Source organism: Sinocyclocheilus anshuiensis, unplaced genomic scaffold (genome assembly GCF_001515605.1).
Source record: "Sinocyclocheilus anshuiensis isolate Anshui unplaced genomic scaffold, SAMN03320099.WGS_v1.1 scaffold154, whole genome shotgun sequence".
Taxonomy (NCBI): Eukaryota; Metazoa; Chordata; class Actinopteri; order Cypriniformes; family Cyprinidae; genus Sinocyclocheilus; species Sinocyclocheilus anshuiensis.
Genome location: NW_015546101.1, coordinates 1431405 through 1451865, shown reverse-complemented (window position 1 = coordinate 1451865; position 20461 = coordinate 1431405). Strand labels below are relative to the sequence as shown.

Genomic DNA, 20461 nt, shown 5'->3' with positions numbered 1-20461 from the left:
TGGAGGAAAAACAAGTCTAGCTAAAACTCTTCCCAATTTTCCAATATGAGAAATTGATATAACAATATAACGTGTGTAACTGTAAGATTCAACCAATAAATAGACCAAGCAAAATTCACTGAAAAATATTGGGTGAGCCTCCATTAGCATTCACAGTTGTGTGTACCCCTGACTCAACTGAAGCACTATTGCTATTAATCAGGCATTAGAAGCAGCAGCACCATCAGCCTCGACCTCACAGGTCAGACAGTGTGAGAGCTCAAGAATGTGAGTTACATGCTGCTCAGCCTCGGGTTTGGAAAAGCAGGTGAGAGTGACATGCAGACATCAGAGCAGACGCATGACCTGACACCAGAGACAGGCGGCACAGAGAGAGGTCACGCAAGTTACAGGGGAATAAAAAAGTGTTTTATGCTGAATTTACTTATGAGAAGGCACATGTCTGCAACATATTCTGTACTGAATTTGAAGGAAATATGATAAAATGTTATTGGCAACTGGAATCATCATCAAATTAGTCAAGATATTTCATAAACAAATCAGTGATGGCTGGCTGATGAAAGATGAAAACGTTGTGAATGACAGGCCGATTTCAATTCTGCGGGGGCCTCCTTGTGAGGAATGTTGTCACAGGGTAATAGAAAATGTGTCCTTCTAAACGCCTTCCACTCCCATTTTTGCTCCTGTTCCCATTCCATCTCTCTCACACACACACTCCTCTTAGTCTCTTTCTGCCCTCATCTATCTTAATCTCTCCTCCTCATCATTCATAAGACACCCTCAGCAGTTTCCCACTGGTGGTTTGAACAGGAAAGGTTTTGGCCAGGTGGTTGGTGCTTTAAAAGGTCAGGGCCGGTGAGGACAGTCGCTCCTGCAGAGCTGCTTCCCTCTCTTCTAGGTCCTGGCAGTACTGTACGTCCGTGATTTCAGCCAAGAGACAAAGACCAACAGCATCTCTCTGTAGTTCATAACACTACTGCCAGGACCAACACGTTTTCTTCTCTTTCATGATGAATCTGTTACTTAACTTCTTTATTTAAGATCTCTCTGCTTTTTTTCTGCATTTAAAGAGTAATGTCCATTATGGATGTGAAATGGAGATGCTAAAGCATCATTACAGTGATGAAGTCAGACTTTTTTAGGTACAAAGTGTATTGGCAGGATCAAGCACACTTAAAAGCAGGGTTATTATCGCTAACTAAAACTAAAACCATAAAAAACATTTTCATTACTTGAAACATAGATGTTAACTAAAATCAAACATAAAAAAAAAACGTACAATTCTTTTATTTTAGCTAGTTGCCAAGACAAAATTTCGCATTTTTGTTTAGTTTAAAGGGGTCATATGATGCGATTCCGCCGGCCGCGCCGTTCTCAAGCCCGCCGGCCATTCCTCACTCAAACCCGCCGATGCAACGCAACGCGTAAACAGACAGTATAAATCATTATAATCCGTAATTATGTCCCTACTGGATGCAACAAATGCCTCGTTTGTAATGGGTTTTAATGTTTTCGTCTCGTCGCACCGGGACACGGCATCATATGGTAAGGGGTGTAACATTTCCATCACACATTTGAGGAATTCGACCAATCACAACACACTGGATAGCTGGTCAATCAGAGCACACCTCGCTTTTCAGACCGATGAGCTTTGTAAAAATCGACGCGTTTCAGAAAGGCGGGGCATAGAGGAGAAACAATAATGTACAGTATGTGGAAAATAATGTGTTTTTTGAACCTTAAACCGCATAAACACATTTCATTACACCAAATACACCAAATAATGTTCTTTTTAGCAACATCATATGACCCCTTTAAGTTGAAGTGCTAAAATAACAAACTAAATAAACTAGAACTTTTAAAAATACTATACACATATAAAAACAAAACAAAATGTTAAAAAATAAAGAAATAAAAATAAAAATGACAAAAACACAACAAAATGACTAACACTTTAAAGTTAAAGTGAAAACAGGAAATATAAAAATAAAATCTAATTCAAAATATTAACAAAAACTGTAATAGTATATCAATGATACTAAAATAACACTGAAAAGCCTCAATTTCATGAAAATTACATGTGAAAGCTTGTTTTTTGTTTGTTTCTTTTCTATAAGCAATAAGTACATTTGGAAAATGATAGTGAAAGCAGCAAAACATCTTGAACTCTTCTCCTTAATTTAGCTTCTTCTGTCTCTCGCGCATTGAAACATTTAATTTTCGTTGCCATAGCTTTGATGCTGGCATAAAGACGAGGCTTCTTTGATTTTCGTGCGAGCATGACATGTGAAAGATTAATAAACGCCTATGCCACGTCAGTCTGATTAATTACACACCACTCCAGAAAATACACTTGAATCACACTAACTCTAATATAGCTGCCCATCTCCCTGCTAAGCCAAATTTATGGGTGAAATGAGCGAGAAGAAGAGAGGTGAGATACATAATCTGGAATAAAGAAAAAAAAACATCTTAAACTGATGAGGTTATGCTGAGGATTCCCTGGCGACCTTTTCTTTTTAAATGTAATGTTTTTGCCATGTTATTGAAAAGACAGTAAAGAAGTGATGGAAGAGAGAGAGAGGGAGAATGTGATTGGGTTAGACATGAAGCCTGCTGCTTGACATGTGGAGCGCGTATGCTAAGCGCTAGACCACAGCTCTGACCTGGGACCTTTTTCTTATTAGGAAGCAATAATGTGTCCGGTCTGTTCCTCCCACCCCATGCTGATGCCACACAGAGCCTTTAATGGCACATCCATCTTAGCTCGTCACATCATTTCCTTCTGCTCTTCCTACCCTGGAGCTAATCTCCTGTTTAGAGAAATTCCAGAAACATGGGCTGCCTAAAACAGAGTTCACTACAAAAGTTTCTCTTTAAAAGGTACACCATTTCTTGTTTATTTATTTAATTTATTTGTTACAAGTGAATTAGTGCAAGTTTCTGCAGCACAAATGTTTTCATGAAGTCATTATTCATCAAAAAGTATAATAATAACATACTATCAGTGGCTTTAGAAATGAGCAATAAAAAAAAAACGTTTAGAAGTCTGGGGTCAGTAAGGTTGTTTTTTTAAAGAAATTTATACTTTTATTCAGCAGAGGACACATTTTTAAAAAATCCTTTAAAATGTTTCAAAAAATATTAAGCAGAAGCATTTGTTTAGTTTTTTCTGAGTATCAAATAATAAACTCAAATAATATTAATAATAATAAATAAAATCATGCTATGCATTGTAATTATTAGTAAATGAGGCCCAATCTTCCTCCAGAAGTAACTTGAAATTTAATGGTTCAACACAGATGTCGACAGAGAGCCCATGATGCCAGCAGTCATGAGTTCTGACAGTATATATGTGTAATATCTGGCTAGTTTCGATGCCTTGTGATGTAAACAATGTCAATAACCTCAAGTTCTTTAGAATAATATAAGAGCTGTCATGGCCATTGACCCCCTCCTCTATATTATTAATGGATAACTGTTTGACCTCTTGACCCATAGTATGTATCTCCTCGGCCTTCAGGGCTTGAATGCATCAATGTGTACAATCACTCTCCCCTACTTGACAATCTTTCTCCATCTTTTTCAATACAGCAGTCTCTGAATAGTTGAGCTTGACTATCATGCTATAATTTAAATTTTCAGAAACAAAACCCAAAGCGAACATTTATTAAAAAAAACACACTCTCATAAAATGCTAACTCACAAAAATGAGCAGCTTAGTATTGTGCATCTTTACTTAATAATTTTCACCATCATTGCTATGACATGGCCATACCCCAGTGCACTGTTGGTATTCAGACCACAGGTCTTTTCCAACCCTTTCCCAACAAGCCCACTTTACTAATCAGAGCACAAAAGAGTGGCATACATCCAGCGTGCCATTGATCTGCCTTTGTAAAGGGCCACGCTTGGCTCATAAAGCCTCTTTGTGTCAGAAGGAAGTGGAGTGAAAGTATGGTGGCAGCATGTGGAAGCAAATCTGATTGTTTACTCATTTGGGATGAATACAGACCACCTGACCAGGACAGTCCATTTATGTGGCGTAGGTTACGCTTGTACACAGCATTGGCCTATTGACCTGGTCCTGGTCCAGCAGAGTCGGCTGTCTGTTGACTGCCAACATATCGCCGACTCGAAACATTTTATACTAGAAAGAATTCTGCTTGTGTAACTGTGACGAGTGGGGGCAGGGCCGAGAGCCGTGGGAACGGAGCGAGGCCGGTGGAGTAATTGATAATGAGCGACACCTGCACCACTCACCGGTCTCGAGTCCCACGGAGGAGCTCTGGAAGGATAAAAAGGAGGAGTGACGACAGTGAAAGACGAGAGAGGACAGGCCTGGACTTTATTTTGTGTTTTGGTTTTGTTTGTGCGCGACAGTCGTCCGCGAGGGGCTGTCGCGCTGTTTTGTGTTTATTTTATTATTAAAGTTTCCTTTGAATGTTCGCCGGTTCCCGCCTTACTTTTTTACAGTAACCAATACACAACTGTACCTTTCTAAATAAGAAATTATTTACTTGCCCTCATTTACCAGTTGTTCTAAACTTGTATTTATAAAACCTTTATTTATAAATTCTGTTGAACAGACTAGTCAGATATTGTGAAACACATTGTGCAATATAATTTTCACATACTGAAAGCATAGTGAAGAAGGGCTGTTAAGCTCCAGAAAGAACAAAAGAGTTCCATAAAAGTATCATAAAAATAGTCTATACTGCAAACTGGTATCAAATTATTTTAATTTATTATCAGAATCATAACTGGATTGGACTGGTTGGTTGGTTTGGAATTGACTGGATTGTAGCGCAAATAGTTTGACCATTTCCTGCACTTTGTTATTCTTCTGAATATTTATTCATGGCAGCTAATGAATCGGAAGCACATTCACAGGAAATAGCTTACTTCCATTGAAAAATGCCAAGCATTTGGCATCACTGACATCAATCCTGATGCCATGTTTAAATATGCACAAGCGTGAATGAGATTTCAGATCTCCTTTTGTGTTATACAGAAGTCACAATGAATTAAACTCTCACACTAAACTATGGTATGGTGTCAGAAGATATGGAATATAATGCTTAATACATATGGTTGGTTACTTTGTCATTTTTGGAGCTTAGCATTATCAACACCATTCCAATTCTGTTTCACAGAAGAACAAAATATAACACTGAGTCTGCACAACATGAAGATAAGTAAATTATGACAAAATTTTCAGTTTGGTATGAACTATTCCTTTACACAAACGAGAGAAAGAAATACACTTTTACTGTTAAGCGTAAACAGAGGAACAATATAACACCATCAGATTTATATAAAACTACATGGCACCTTTTCTCTAGTGTGAGAGCTGATGGTGTGGAAAAGCTCTCTGACATGTACTGTACGCAGTCACTGACATTTTGTGAACATTTGTTTCCATATTGCTCATACGCCCAACTGCACTCAAATTTCCTTTTTATTTGAAAAAATACAAGTTAAAAATGCCACATAGAACAACAGCACTTGTACTGCAAATAAATAAAGGAGTACGTAGGTACACTACCACCCAAAAGTCCAAAAGTTTAAGGTCAGTAAGATTTTTTTTAAAGAAATTATAAAAAATTATAATATATATATATATATATATATATATATATATAAATCGAGTCAGCAAAGACAATTTAAATGAGCCCTTGAAATGAAATTATTTTTTATTTCAAGTATTTTTTAATCAAAGTATACCATTTTTACAGAAATTATAAAAAATTATAATATATATATATATATATATATATATATATATAAATCGAGTCAGCAAAGACAATTTAAATGAGCCCTTGAAATGAAATTATTTTTTATTTCAAGTATTTTTTAATCAAAGTATACCACAAAAATATTAAGCAGCACAACTGTTTTCAACACTGATAATAATAAAATATTATTAATATATAATAAAAAATATTATTATCAGCATATTAGAATGCTTTCTGAAGGATCATGTGACACTGAAGACTGGAGTAATGACTGCTGAAATTCAGTTTTACTATCACAGGAATAAATTACAATTTAAAATATATTAAAATAGAATATTTAAAATACAAATCTTAAAATACAAAATTACTATTTTACTGTATTTTTGAGGAAATGAATGTAGCCTTGGTGAGCATAAGAGACTACTTTCAAAAAAAGTTAAAAAAAAAATAATAATTTACCAACCCGACTTTTCTGCCTGTATTAGACCAGCCTGTAATCCATATATGAAGTATTACACTGTCAACAATCAGTTGATTTAAAATATTCTTTGTCATACAAAATCTCAAACACAATACTGACACAAACACAATACTGACCAGCACATACACATGCATTCACAAATCAATGCTCCATTTTTACCATCCAGAGGAAGTGTATAAGAAACCACACACAAGAGGGTGAACACAACAGGTCATCTAGGACTTCAAACACACCAATCGTTCACAAGCACAAACGTCTGCAAGACAGTCATACACTGTATGTGTGAGGTCCGCGTTGTGTGCATCTGTGGGGTTTAAGGAGCAGGAGAAAGGGGAGTGTAGTCATTAACACATCTGCAGTCCACGACGGGAAAATGCCTTCAATAGCCTACGAGATTTATCACTCCGAAGCTGCAGGGCACCACAGGCTGCTGTTAAAACTACTGCCTCATAACAGCTCTGACTCATCCCTTGAGCTCACATACAGACACAATACACAACTCTTTAGATGCTTAGCTTCAATTTTTAACTGCACTGGGAGCAACAAAAGTTTGAAATGGATTTCCACAACAACAGAAAAATGTGTCTGTATTGGTATTTTAGAGCAATATTTCTCTCTTTCTGTCTTTAATCACTCCGTTATCTCTAATAAAAGTCTAAGTGTGAGTAGAATAGAGATCCTTACTAATTACAAGTAGTATCTTTCATCATGTCACTCAGGGTCAATATTCAAAGCCACTGGTGATGTAAAAGGTTGAATGTGCTGTTGCATTTGATCATCAGAACCCCAGTGCAGGTGCGAGATTTATCACTCCGAAGCTGCAGGGCACCACAGGCTGCTGTTAAAACTACTGCCTCATAACAGCTCTGACTCATCCCTTGAGCTCACATACAGACACAATACACAACTCTTTAGATGCTTAGCTTCAATTTTTAACTGCACTGGGAGCAACAAAAGTTTGAAATGGATTTCCACAACAACAGAAAAATGTGTCTGTATTGGTATTTTAGAGCAATATTTCTCTCTTTCTGTCTTTAATCACTCCGTTATCTCTAATAAAAGTCTAAGTGTGAGTAGAATAGAGATCCTTACTAATTACAAGTAGTATCTTTCATCATGTCACTCAGGGTCAATATTCAAAGCCACTGGTGATGTAAAAGGTTGAATGTGCTGTTGCATTTGATCATCAGAACCCCAGTGCAGGTGCGCTAGCCAGATCCAAACACATCTTAATGATGCACGACAGCCTCGAAAGCAGATCACTTTGACAGCAGACACTGAATGCAAATCTTTAACTCAGATCTGAGAGGCAGTAGGCGTCTGCAAAGAGATCTGAGGTGCATTATCCTAGGCGCAGACATCCAAAGCGCCCACTGCAGATGGTGGTGAGCAGCAGATCCTAGCCCTTGGCCTGGTTTTTTGACGGACAGCCCACCAAATGGAAGCCAATACCTTCGGAGTAAAGCTAACCATACAAGTTGATCTTATTATGACAACTTCTCGGTTACGCCTTGGCCGGAGCTCAAGCTTTTTCATGCTAAAGCTCATTAGATTTATATTCATGCCCTTTGGTGTAGATCAGCATACTGTATATCTCTTATTTGGGATCAATGTCTTATATGGTTTACAGAGCGAGGTGGGAAACTTGTAAAATTGTTAATCCTCTTTTTGCCTGCAGGTTTCCTTGCAAAAAAAAAAAATATATATATTTTGCTGTTTGTTGGAAATTTATTCAATATATTATTGAGGTTTGCTTACTTAGAGTCTCATCAGTAACTCAATAAGGTTCAATAAACTAACAATGAATAACACTTACAACGTTTATTAATCTAGGTTCTAAATGGTCATTTCTACAAACTAGTACATTTTTAAAGGGATAGTTCACCCAAAAAAATGAAAATTGTCATCATTCACACCCTCATGTCGTTCCAAACCTGTGTGACTTTCTTTCTGCGTTGGGACATAAAGCAAAAATATTTTGAAGGATTAAATGAAGAAAAAAGAAAAAGAAAACATGCATTACTAATGAACAAAACAGTAGTGCATTTAAAAATTACAGTGCATATAAAAGTGCATATAAAAAAAATGTTGGTTCACCTTTAGGTCATGATGCTTATTGCATTAAAGGAGACATATTATGCCCCTTTTTACAATATGCAATGTTCTGATTATCATGTTTATCGTGCTGAAATCATGCGTTTTAAACAATATTAGTTTAAACTTCTGATATACGTTTTCTGAGTGCACACGTACAGAAAGCGGCTGTCACACCGAAATCAAAATGACGGCGCCTGGGTGGAAACTTACAGATTAAGGGGCGGTAATATTATAATGAGATTTTTTCAGACACTTGCAGAAAATGGCTAACCAAAACAAAGTTACTGGGTTAATCTTTTTCACGTTTCCTTGGTTGGTAGATGCACCGGGACCTGATTATAGATAGCACTTAAAACCTGGAAAAGTCAGGTTTTCATGATATGTCACCTTTAACTAATGTTAACTAATTGATCCTTATTGAAAAGTATTACACTGTAAAGGAGTGTCTGACAGGCAGGGGCAAGAGTTATGATGGGATGGACAGTCTATGTTACTTTAAGTGATGGAGAGAAAGTAACAGTAACAGATGAGAAATGAGACGAATATTAGTGTAGCAAGAATAGTCCGAGTCTCTGGAGATGAGACGCTCAAACGATAGGAAAAATGAGCCTACTTATAATAAAGAACTGCACAATGAAAATGAATTACTACTGACCGCCGACACCTGAACAGCTTTCAAGCTCACAGGGGAGCTCATAACGTGCAGTGATTTCTGGGAGTGCACAAAAAATGAGGTCACCACAAAAGATTAATGACTAAGGCAGATATTACAAAGCTGCGCGATACAAACAAAATAACCAGGCGGGAAAAACATGCACATCGAATCATTGATCGGAATCCATCTAATTAACTGATCTAGCACACTTTGTCAGAGATGGGTGATTTAACGGTGAGTGACGTGAGAGCAAATTCAGTAATGGAGTCTCCAGAGGAAAGTGATTGATCCGAGGAGTGTCCAGTGAATGTAGGCATGAGACCAACCAGCATGGACCCTTGAGCTCCTGAATTAACTCATCCTTTCCCTGAAACCAAAAATGCTCACACACACAAACCAATAAACAAAACCATTTCATCCACCCAAAGAAAAACTGCAGATTTGTAATATGGCATGCAAACAAAGTGCCGACAGGGTAGCAACAAAAACTGTTAGTGATGCGCTGAAACACATTTAACCTGAAAAACGAAACTGAAAAAGTTAAATTCAGGTACAGAATTGGATAACTGAACTCAGTATGCTGTTTAGATTGTTGTGTTCTCGAATAATTAAAAAGAGTTATAGTAAAATTTTTGCAACAACCCATCTTTCGTTATTCCAGACAAAAAAATTCTACATATTGGTATTCTAGCATCATTTTTGGTCACGGTGAAGTGTGTCCACACTGCCGATATGTTTACCTGTTGTAGCTTGTGTGTACAAAATAGACAATCAAAATGTGTCATCAAAGAAGCGCTAATGTATCCTTCAAAACTATTTTGGCCAGAACTGAATTTTTTGCTGTTATTTTTGGTTGCCGCAATTTTGGTGCATCACTAACTGGTAGTTACACAGCATCCAGGAGTCAGGTGCATCAATCAGTCCATGTGGAAAAGAAGGCGTGTTTAAAAAGTACCAGGTTGATATAACGACAACATATCCCTAAAAAACTGTGCTTACTCATGTTACACGTCAATCAAATGTTCTCTTACTGTCTAAGTGGGCATTTCTAGGGCAGAAGAAGCTAAAAGTGAACTGGTAACATACGGCAGTGCGATTCCAATTCCATGGAAAGAGATGATTATAGATAGTCACTGTGTGAACTCACATGTATCTATTTAGTGTTAGTTGTAGCCTTCTACAGTGAGAATTATTGATGTGTTGGTATAGACATGTGAGTTAGGAAGCATTATTCTTTCAAGGTGTCGGTTATTGCATTTCCTGTAATGGCCTGCCATTTGCAGGAATTATGGATTACACATGGACTGCTCATGGAAATCTCATCTAAATATGGCCACCTGCACCTGAGAAGTTTCATTAAATGAGATCCATCCCACCTCCTCAGTCTTTAATCATGTTTCATATTCAGGAACAATTACGCAAGGCAATTTAGCCAACCCAGGAAATGAACAACTCCCATCCAGGCCTTTTCTCTCAGGCAAACTTGTAATTTACCAATTAGTATGCAAAGAGATTTTAATTCTGCCAGCTCCACAAAGGCGATTTTTCCTCTTTAACTCCATGTCTGAACCATTCATCATTAATCAAAGCTTTTAACGACGCAGAGACAGACACTTGAATATGTACATAAAAGGTTCTAGAATAAGGTTCTACTGCTGGAATTATACTCTTTTAATGATAGATCCTTATGGATGGCGAAAACAGAAGGATTGCTCTTGCATTATTAAAACAGCACGTGTCTTCTTATTGGTCCAGATTAAAGAACAGTGAATTTTTCAGTTAGGGCATAAAATGCAAACTTGAAGTAACATAACTGCTAATAATCTACAGGCCTATCTGGGAACTATACATAAACATAATCTGTCCAGTGAAAAGCCCTATCACACTGCAATCACAATGTGTTTCACCCATTCTTTTTGTCCACCTCTCTCTTCTTCTCTTATGGCAATGTTCCAATGAGGCTTTTCTATCACACATTACAAAGTCACGATGAAACAAGACAATAAGTATGATGTATTGAATGCAATGCATGGGCAAGAATCCAAAATAGTGAGTGGAGACAACAGAGGCTCCTCCTCTGCAAAGTATGAGATGAATTCTGGGACAGAGTAAACAGTGGTGACCACAATGAAATGAGCAGATTAAACTGAGCTTGGAAGAACTGATAGTGTTTTTATTTGTGGGTATGCTGGCATGAAGAGGAAGGGAAAAGACAGGGATAGATTAGAAGAGCCGAACGGAAAAGTTAAAAGTTCAGAGCTGGAATGGATAGTTCACTCATTTGGGAATTTTGAAAATAAACCCAGTCTCACTCTCATTATCGAACGCTCACATTATCGCATGCAGACATACTAAATGCACAGGCCCTCCCACCCATCATGATTAACAGTCTAATTTAGACCACATTGTTTTAGTGCCTCGCGTGTGAAACCACATGATGCAAAACAAGGACTCCTACATACTCACTGGTAATAAATATACTAACATGGTAAAGAAAAGCTTAATGTTTGAAAACAGAACTTTAAATCATGAGCAGTGTTTTCTAAAAGCAGGGGGCTTGGAGTTTGATGTTTTCCTCCTGTTCTAAGTCTCTACAGCTGTGTTAAATGAGTCAGTTCTGATGATTGACTAATGTGCAGCCCAGCTACAGAGCGTCTCTACAGTAGAAGCACAAACTCAGTGTGCTGACATCAGACATTTGTGAATGCGGGATCAATTAATAAAAATGTGAACTTCTGTACAAAGCCCTACATGGTATTAGGGATGCACAGATTCTGAGCCAGATATTACGGTTGATGCTGATTCATATTCTGGCCAATAATCCATAAAGGGACGATATTATAAACCTTTACTAGTTTGTTAAACTAGTGTAGAAACAGTGTTAAGATGACATGCGCTCTTTAAGTGAGTGTTCTTAAAAGTGGTAAATCTTTTACTTAAATAATCTATTGAGAAGGTGCCTTGGTGTTAGACAATCTAAATCGTGGAATAGGTGGAAGTCATTGAAGTCACAAAGAAACTGAAGTAGCGACAGATCATTTCTTCTGTACTGTGACGTGCATCTGAGCGTAACGCTTTATCAAAATAGAAAAAATGTAGGGTGCGGACTTGGTTCTATGGATCAGTTGTTGATTGGATTTTGCAAAGTGGAGACCGATAAATGTGAGCTTGCAGGGGACAGTGTCTGTGTGGACTAAATGACTGGAGAAGTCCAGCATGTATCACATGAGAAAAAAAAAATCACTGGAAGATCCAGTTATGACATATTAATTAAATATTATATGGGGTAAAAAAAAAAAAAAAAGAAAGAAATAAAAAGGAAAAAAAAAAGAAACATATACATGGATGAATTGTATCCAGCTCAGGGACTCCCAAACTTGTCAGCCAAACCCCTTTGACCTAAAATATTTACTTGTACCCCCTGATATTTTAACAAGTTACTATTTCAATAATTAACAACACATTTGCATGTTCACATTCACAATTCATTTTTTTGTTAATGATTTAATTATTTATTAGCTGCAGTTCCTTTGTGAAGCCCCGGGGGTTCATGAATCCCAGTTTGGGAAACCCTGTTTGTCGCACTTGTATGTGAACTTATTACACAAATTAGTAAATAAATGAACAAACATTTTATGAATCAACAGCTGATGTGATATTTGAGCACTTGCTCTTCCAATTCACTCACTAGCTCTGTGGGAGTTTGTGAGGAGACAGTTGAATAAAAACAAACAATACACACATCATTCTTTTTCTCAAGCTTCTCCTGTAATGCCTTCAGAAGATCTCAGATCTAAAAGATCTCAGTGATGCAGGGCACATGAAAGCAACGTAGGTGCATTCAGATGACACATTAACACGCTACTGCAACCAACCTTTGCCAAACAATAGTACATCTGTTTACACCACGGCGCACCGCACCCCTTGAAAGAGTTCATCCTTAACCAAATGCCGTGTGCAACTGTCAGTCAGGTTTACCCTTGTTGCTAACTCCCTCTTCAAATGATGCACTGCAATGAATTTCATCCCAGAGTGGCCATCCAGAGCAGCAGGGCTACTTCAGATTGCCTCCTCTCTGTGGGGTATAATGGGGAAAAGGGCACCTCCGGATAGCCCTGCAACAGGATTCCCTCTAAGCTGCTAACTGACTCAGGGTTTTTACAGTAAGTGAGGGAAGGTTTTTGTGGGATGCTTTGCTGGAAATTCACTAAACGCTGCTGCAAACATTACAAACTACACACATTCAAACATACAGTATACACTAAGAGGCTGACACTAAGACAACACGCTGTCTACATGCAGTTATAATCAAGATACACTTTTTGTGCAGTTGTGTAGTTTTTGTGTAGTCAAGCTAAAGTCTGTCTGTCCGAGCATACGACACAAAGCATAATAAAAATTTTGCACTGAATACCTGTTCAAGTCACAGAGGCCAACTGGAGTCTGATTAATGTGCATGCATTACAGTTCAAATGTGTGGGTTTGGTAAGATTAAAATAAATAAATAAATAAAAAGTCTCATGCTCACCCAGGCTTCATTTATTTAGTCAAAAGCACAGGAAAAACAGAGGAACAAATAGCATTTATTTGAGCATTGCAACATTATAAAAGTCTTTAGTGTCAATTTGATGTTTTTTTTATCAATTTAATGCATCCTTGCTGTAAAAAAAAAAGAAAGAAAAAAAAGAAAAAGAAAAATCTTACTGACCCCAGACTTTTGAATAGTAGTGTAGATGCTGGACAAAGCTGAGCTAAAATCACATTATGGTATGTTCATCAAGGTCCAAAAAAGAAAAAAGAAAAAAGATTGTTAAGATTTCAGTCAAGCTAAAAAGTGTACAATCCGAAGTTGTGACAGACTTCACCACCATATTGTGATGTACTTCCCAGTGAAATGGCTTTCAAAATAGAAATAAAAGTAAGGTGGTGCTTGATTTTATCATTTGATGATTGGATTGTGAATACCAGTTTCATACCAGAATGGCAGATCTAAATGCGACTGGCTTATCTGCAACATGTTCTGGCCTATGTCAGCAGAGAGTCATTTCACAGGAAGAGCAAATTTTCATGAAATTTGATTAAATATTACAAGGTAAAAAAAACAAACATTTTTTTTGCACAGATTAATGTTCACAATAAGACAAGTAACATGCATTAAAGAAAGCAGGGTAGATTTTGATTTGGTTTGAAAAAAAAAAAGTTTAGACTGACTGAAATCAAACTTTTCAAAGAACATGTGGACTGGACACACTTATTGCATCACTCACTCTTATTTTTTCAGTTCCAGTGTTGCTAGATTCAGCAGGAAACAGTTCAGGTCTGCGTGGAATGTGATATGACAGAGGGTCATTTCATATAATCCAGTCAGGGCTCATTTTGTTACCCTGGTGACATGTCTGTTTATGGCTGTCGGAGTTCCAACACCCTTCTGCCATATTCCTACCAACACTGAAGATTCTCTCTTCCAGACCGTGATGAGCCTTGAATGAAAGGAACTGTGTTTGAACAGAATAACAAAATGGCTTGTTGCGTAGCGAAAGAAAGAAAGAGAGGCATGAGTTAAACTTTCACATGAAGGTGGATTAACAAAATACTTCTGTGCGCGCGCGCACACACACACACACACACACACACACACACACACACGATGACACACACACACACACATTCAGAGTTCTGCTGATCAAGCCACCCTGCTGTGGTCAGAGACTTGAAGCAGGCTCTCTGTGTCTCTCTGATGTTTCAGCAAAGAAAGAGGGATGAGAGATGAGAGGGAGGTGCGGAACATGAGCAGCAGAAAGCAGAGAGAAAAGATGTAGGGGGTTCTTAACAAGACCTTAACTGTTAACCTTAAGTCTTACCAGAAAAAAATAATGAAATGTTTTTATCTTTTTCTGCCCCTTGTTCCTCAGCCTCTGCACTATTCTCGCTTTTAAAAAAGTAAAAAAATTGTGCCTTTGCTAGTCAATGGGGCAGTATACTCAAGATACACCTTTGTTCCTCATCTATCCATGTATGTACCCCTAAGATACTAATGTGCACCATTTGGGGGTACAAAGAGGTACTTTGAGGGTACTGCCCCAGCGACAACTAGGTACAGCTATTATAAAAAAATGTCTGACAGCGAGTCAGAGTCAAGCAGTGAAAGCAATATCCTACAGTTTAACATGCTATACTCCACCTAAAACTATATGAAAGAACATTTCTAATTGTTTTATATAAATTAATTCACAAGCATTTTAGGACCTTATATTACTATAGAGACATGGAATATTTGTGCTTAGTTATTTTAAAGGTAGATAGATAGGGCTACTTTTACACTGTTGCTGCGGGTTATTTTTTAGTCCGCGGGTTAAAGCGATACCCGACGGAGGGGAAAGCCACGGGAAAAAACGCGATTGGGCTAGTTTGAATAGCAATTGGGCTGGTTTTGTTTCGCAGACCCTGCAAAAGAGGGATATATATTTATTTTGAAATTTGCTTACACAAAGTAAACTGTCTGAAATACAAAAAAAATTTCTAATATCAGCCAATATTGAAAGCAATATTGGTAAAATAAATAAAGAAATATTATCAATATACTGGGCATCCTAAAATATACCAAATAAAATCCTAAAATACCAAATATACCAATATACTGGGCTTCCTAAAAAGAAAAAGATTAGTGTGATATAATAAATGCAAATAAAAAGAAAAACAAGTAACTAGTGGTAACATTGGATAGGTTCTTTATTGGCATCTATGGTTCTATAAAGAACATTTAACTATCCAATGCACACACGGTTCTTTATAGTGGAAAACTTTTCCTTAAATTATTAAAATGTTCTTCACACTAAGACAAAAATGGTTCTTTAAGAACTGTTTACTGAAAGGATCTCTGCAGAACCCAAAACGGTTATTGTATGGCATGAACCATGGAATGTAGGTGGTGATGTAAAGAAATGGTGGCATAGATACATTTTGAACACTTTAAATCATTACATTTCCCCTTGCACAAGAACATGCACACATGCACTGCTCAGCTCACTCAAGACCACCATTAATCCAGACTCTGATTGGTAAGTAATTCTGCAGAGCGCCATTATGCCCCAGCCGCTCAGCCCACTCCTGTGAGAAGCACAGCATGTTCACCAGCTCACTGGAGCTATGACCTCAGGCTTTGACACGGCGATCTGCCCCCACCACAACCCAGAGGCGCAAAATCTATCCCAACACCCTATTAGATATTTAAAACCAGCTAATCCCCTGCACCTACAGTATACATCTACAAGAAAAGCCACATTTCCTTATCTGCTGCATGCAATACATTCAGTGTCTGGAGAATGATCAGTGAGCCCTGTTGTTTGACCTCTGACCCCAAGGCTGGTTATCTTTGCCACCACACATGTCCCTGTCCCATCTATATTACATTTTCACAACCATAATTAACACCACTGAGCTTTTACATACGCCTTCTACAGGAAGAAATCAAGAGTGTGTGCCTTCATAAATATTTACAGTAAGACATTAAATTTTAACGTGTTGAAAATACTGTCCTACAAAACTTCCTTGTACAATGTCCTGTAAAGGTGAATCAGATGGTTGTGCTTATGAGCTACTTGGTGAGGAGCAATGACAATGTAATTGAAACCTCTATTATGGTTTGTTACTGATCAAAGGTCCAAATACAGAAAGTATTACAGTGTTAACACACGTACATGTAACGCACTGTGACTGCTTTCATCAAGAGTATGTCATACTTGTATAAAAGGTGGTGTATCCAAACGCACATATCCAGACATTTAAGAAATTGACATAAAAAAGGAATTAAAATAGACTTGCATTAGCTAAAATCACACTGGGTTTTACTTGAACTAGCTTTCATCTCCAAAATTTCAGAGGTTCTTTCAGAGCCTTTACTATTAAGTTATAATCTCAATAGGTATCAATAAAAACAAATCATGCCAAGCTCTTTGAAATGCAATGCAAGTAGCAGCAGGGTAAAACAACAAACATATTAACAAAATATGGGCAACATGTCAGTTATAACATTCAATATTTATATTTACATATAACAAGAAAACTCGATGGATTAAAGATGCATAGCCATTTCTAAAAGTGTATACTGTGGCCAGACACTGTGGAAAAGACGTGCTCTTATTGTGATTAATGAACAGAATTATTCCTGTCTGAAAATCTAACAAAGATGCATTAATCAATACTAGCCAGAAACAGCCTGTTGAAACACTTTCACACAGAACATCAACAGGCATAAGTGAGGTGCAAATGAACGTGTCTGGTCTTCTATAAGCATTTGGCTTCATACTGCTGCATTATAAGAGGCAATTCACCAACCACACAGCCTTTCATAGGTGAGCTCACCTGAGCCCATGCAAGCAATAAAGCAGCTTCAAAGAGTCCCTCTGCCCCCCGAATTATTTCTAGGCTACTTAATTTGGCATTTGGTGAATATTGTACCGCTGGCTCTCGATGATGAGCCGGAGAATTGAATTATAAACTATGAATGAGGCGCGCGTGATGTGATCGCTGACTCTGCAGTTGCCGGGGGTCACAAATGGCGCGTAATATCACCCCTCTGTTCAGGGAAAACTCGCAAAAATACACTATCGTTCCACAATAAAGGCAACTTACCGAGAATCCAGCCCAAAAGGGACACGAATGTCTCACCCTCGGGGATGTCGTGAGGGCCAAAGCGGCGAAACTGACAGCCAAAATGAGACTGCCGAGCACCATCTGTGAGACTCCCAGAGAAAGCATGATGCGAGTCCGGGTTCGAAACTCCCTCAGCCGCGAGAGGCTGCGGGACAGAGATACCGGGCTCAGAGACCGACCCCTCGGCATGGAACTGACGGGCATGGTCACGACTAAACAGTTTAAATGAAACCAAAACTTAAGTTAAATCAGCGGTCTTCGGGTTTACAGGACACCTCTGGGTTCAGTCGCTCCGACATAGGCTACACAACGTAAAGACGAATTCATAGCGTGTTGGCATAACGCGCAGACCATCATCCCGTTACACGAGGAGCCTCACCATCTCCTGCTCTCTCTTCTGAGTAGTGCGCTGTTTTCAAGCAGGTGTTTCAGCTAGCGCTATCCAAAATCATTTCAGTAAGACAATGAGGTAAGCTCTGCGTAAACGCGCGCCGTATGGTCGCCCGCTTCTTGGAAACGCACGGGATAGGTGATCCATCAAATCCGTTCACAGCCGTGACAGTCCGTTAATGAAATCTCTCACGGCTCTGAACATAGAACGTCTAAACAATAAAGCTCGTATTCAGAGGAACGCGCTTCACGTCTGTGGCGCGTATAATGCGGTTTGAGGTTCCACGACGCGTTGCAACTTCCGACTCCACTGTAATAATGTTCGCTCGAATGTTGTACAGCAGCAGCCGCAGCCTCAGCCTCAGCCTCGCGCCAGCAGTCTGTCAGTTAGATGTGTGACTGTGAGCAGGTGCTTCGGTAGAGGAGGAGACGGACTGACGTGCCGCCATATGTAGATTCAGATAGATGGATGCGGGCAATGAACTCATTCATGGAGCCATAAAAGCCAGAGTCCGTGAATGGATATAATGAGCCTACTCAATCATTATTCATATTGATACTTTTCATTGAACTCGCTTTAAGACTGAGCCTTTGCGTTCGGTTAATATGCCATTTAAGCAATGTCACGATAGGAAGAGTGCTGCTGTACTGAAGGCTCTCATCAGATATTTAGTAGGCCTACTGCTGCACCATTGTGATTGTGATGGTTTTATACAAGCTTTAGTATCCGACAACATTCGTTTCAGAAAATTTGCTAGTTTAGTTGGGATAGCCTACTATTCTCTATAAAAACAGAAGTCAAAGCTTCAAACCTCATGTATCACCAAGCAACGCGCAGACTGAAAGCAGGTCTGGAACCGAGTATGTGATTGGAGTGGAGCGACTGAGATTTTCCCTCCCTAAATCAAGGCGTTCTGTATTGAATCCGCTGAAATACCTTTCCGGGTTTTCACTCTTCTAACCTACAGAGAGAAACCCGTTCAGAGCGATCATGGGGCGAAAGAAAATGCATACGATTCAACTTTTAAAAACGCGCTCCTCGCTGCAGGCAAATTCACTCTGTGGCGATCTGTAGATAAAACACGATGTTTCGACTTAAAAAAGTTATTCACCGACCTACTCCTGCCTAAATGTCAATAAACAAGAAGAAGCTAAGCGAAACAAACACTGACCCCTTGTCCAAATACCCACACTTGCGGTCTTGGCCACTTCAGAGTGCGTGCGCGCGACAGGAAGTAAGTGACTGTCCCAGGCAAGAGTGTCTGTCTGCGGACTGCAAGACAGGGGCGTAACTTGAACAAGGAGGCGTAACTTGAAGTTGTCCAAATCACACAGAACCACGCGAGATGTCAAAACGAGATGTTGTTGGCAAGATGGCCGCTTGTATAGAGACAACGGTGAACATTTTTTTTGTTCCGAAATAACCGTTCAAATTTAAGTGTGTAGCTTTAAGGATAAAACTGGATCACATTAGCGGAGTTAAAAATATAAGAACTTAAATCAACCCAAAATGTATTGGCTATACTACAATCACAAAAAAAAGGGCAGCTGTTTCTTCAACAAGACCACAAAATGGGCAAGTTTCATCATTATCAAGATACTTACAGATAGATGAATTAAACCTGTCACTCGTATCTTTTAAGTTGTTGCGCTTGTTATAACGTCGTAGGTCACATGATAACGTCAACATAGCGGATGACATCCGAATCACATTCATACTTAACGCATTCAGGCTGTGCTTCAGGCTGTACACTCTCATAGCGCTCGGTAAGTAAGTACTTAAAGAAATTAAGTGCTTATAACTTAGAAAGTATGCGGTTTCGAACGCAGCCCGACAACATCTCGTTTTGACATCTCGCGTGGTTCTGTGTGATTTGGACAACTTCAAGTTACGCCTCCTTGTTCAAGTTACGCCTCCTTCAAGTTACGCCCCTGTCTTGAAGTCCGCAGACAGACCCTTCTCGTCCCAGGTCTTAAAAATACCAAAGTGCAGTGCCCTTAAAGGGATAGTTGATGTTTATCTGCTTACCCCCAGGGCATCCAAGATGTAGGTGACTTTGTTTCTTCAGTAGAACACAAACGAAGATTTGAAGATTTTTAACACAAACCGTTGCAGTCTGTCAGTCTTATAATGGAGGTGAATGGGAATCACGGCTAAAACAAAAAAAAAAACATACACAAACAAAACCAAAATAAACCCTGCGGCTCTTGACGACACATTGATGTGTAAAGACAAAACGATCAGTCTGTGCAAGAAACTGAACAGCATTTATATAGTTTTTTACCTCTGATTCATGCAATGTCCGAACTGTTCGAACTGTCTTCTTCTTGCTTTACGGCGGATCACAGATTTATAAGTGCATTACTGCCACCTATCTCTCAAATGGACAATTGACACTCCTAATTGAGATTGTAGATAGTGTCAATGGTCCATTTGAGAGATAGGTG

General features: G+C 38.7%; 1 protein-coding gene across 1 annotated transcript in view; it reads right to left on the bottom strand.

The window, feature by feature from the left end:
- The window catches only part of LOC107700362 (protein FAM189A1-like), a 51954-nt gene extending 34037 nt beyond the window's left edge, over positions 1-17917 (bottom strand). Inside the window, exon 1 of the mRNA XM_016501989.1 lies at positions 17603-17917. Within this exon, the coding sequence (XP_016357475.1) occupies positions 17603-17827 (225 nt within the window). The 5' untranslated portion in view covers positions 17828-17917. The remainder of the gene's footprint in view (positions 1-17602) is intronic.
- Positions 17918-20461: the final 2544 nt, after the last annotated feature.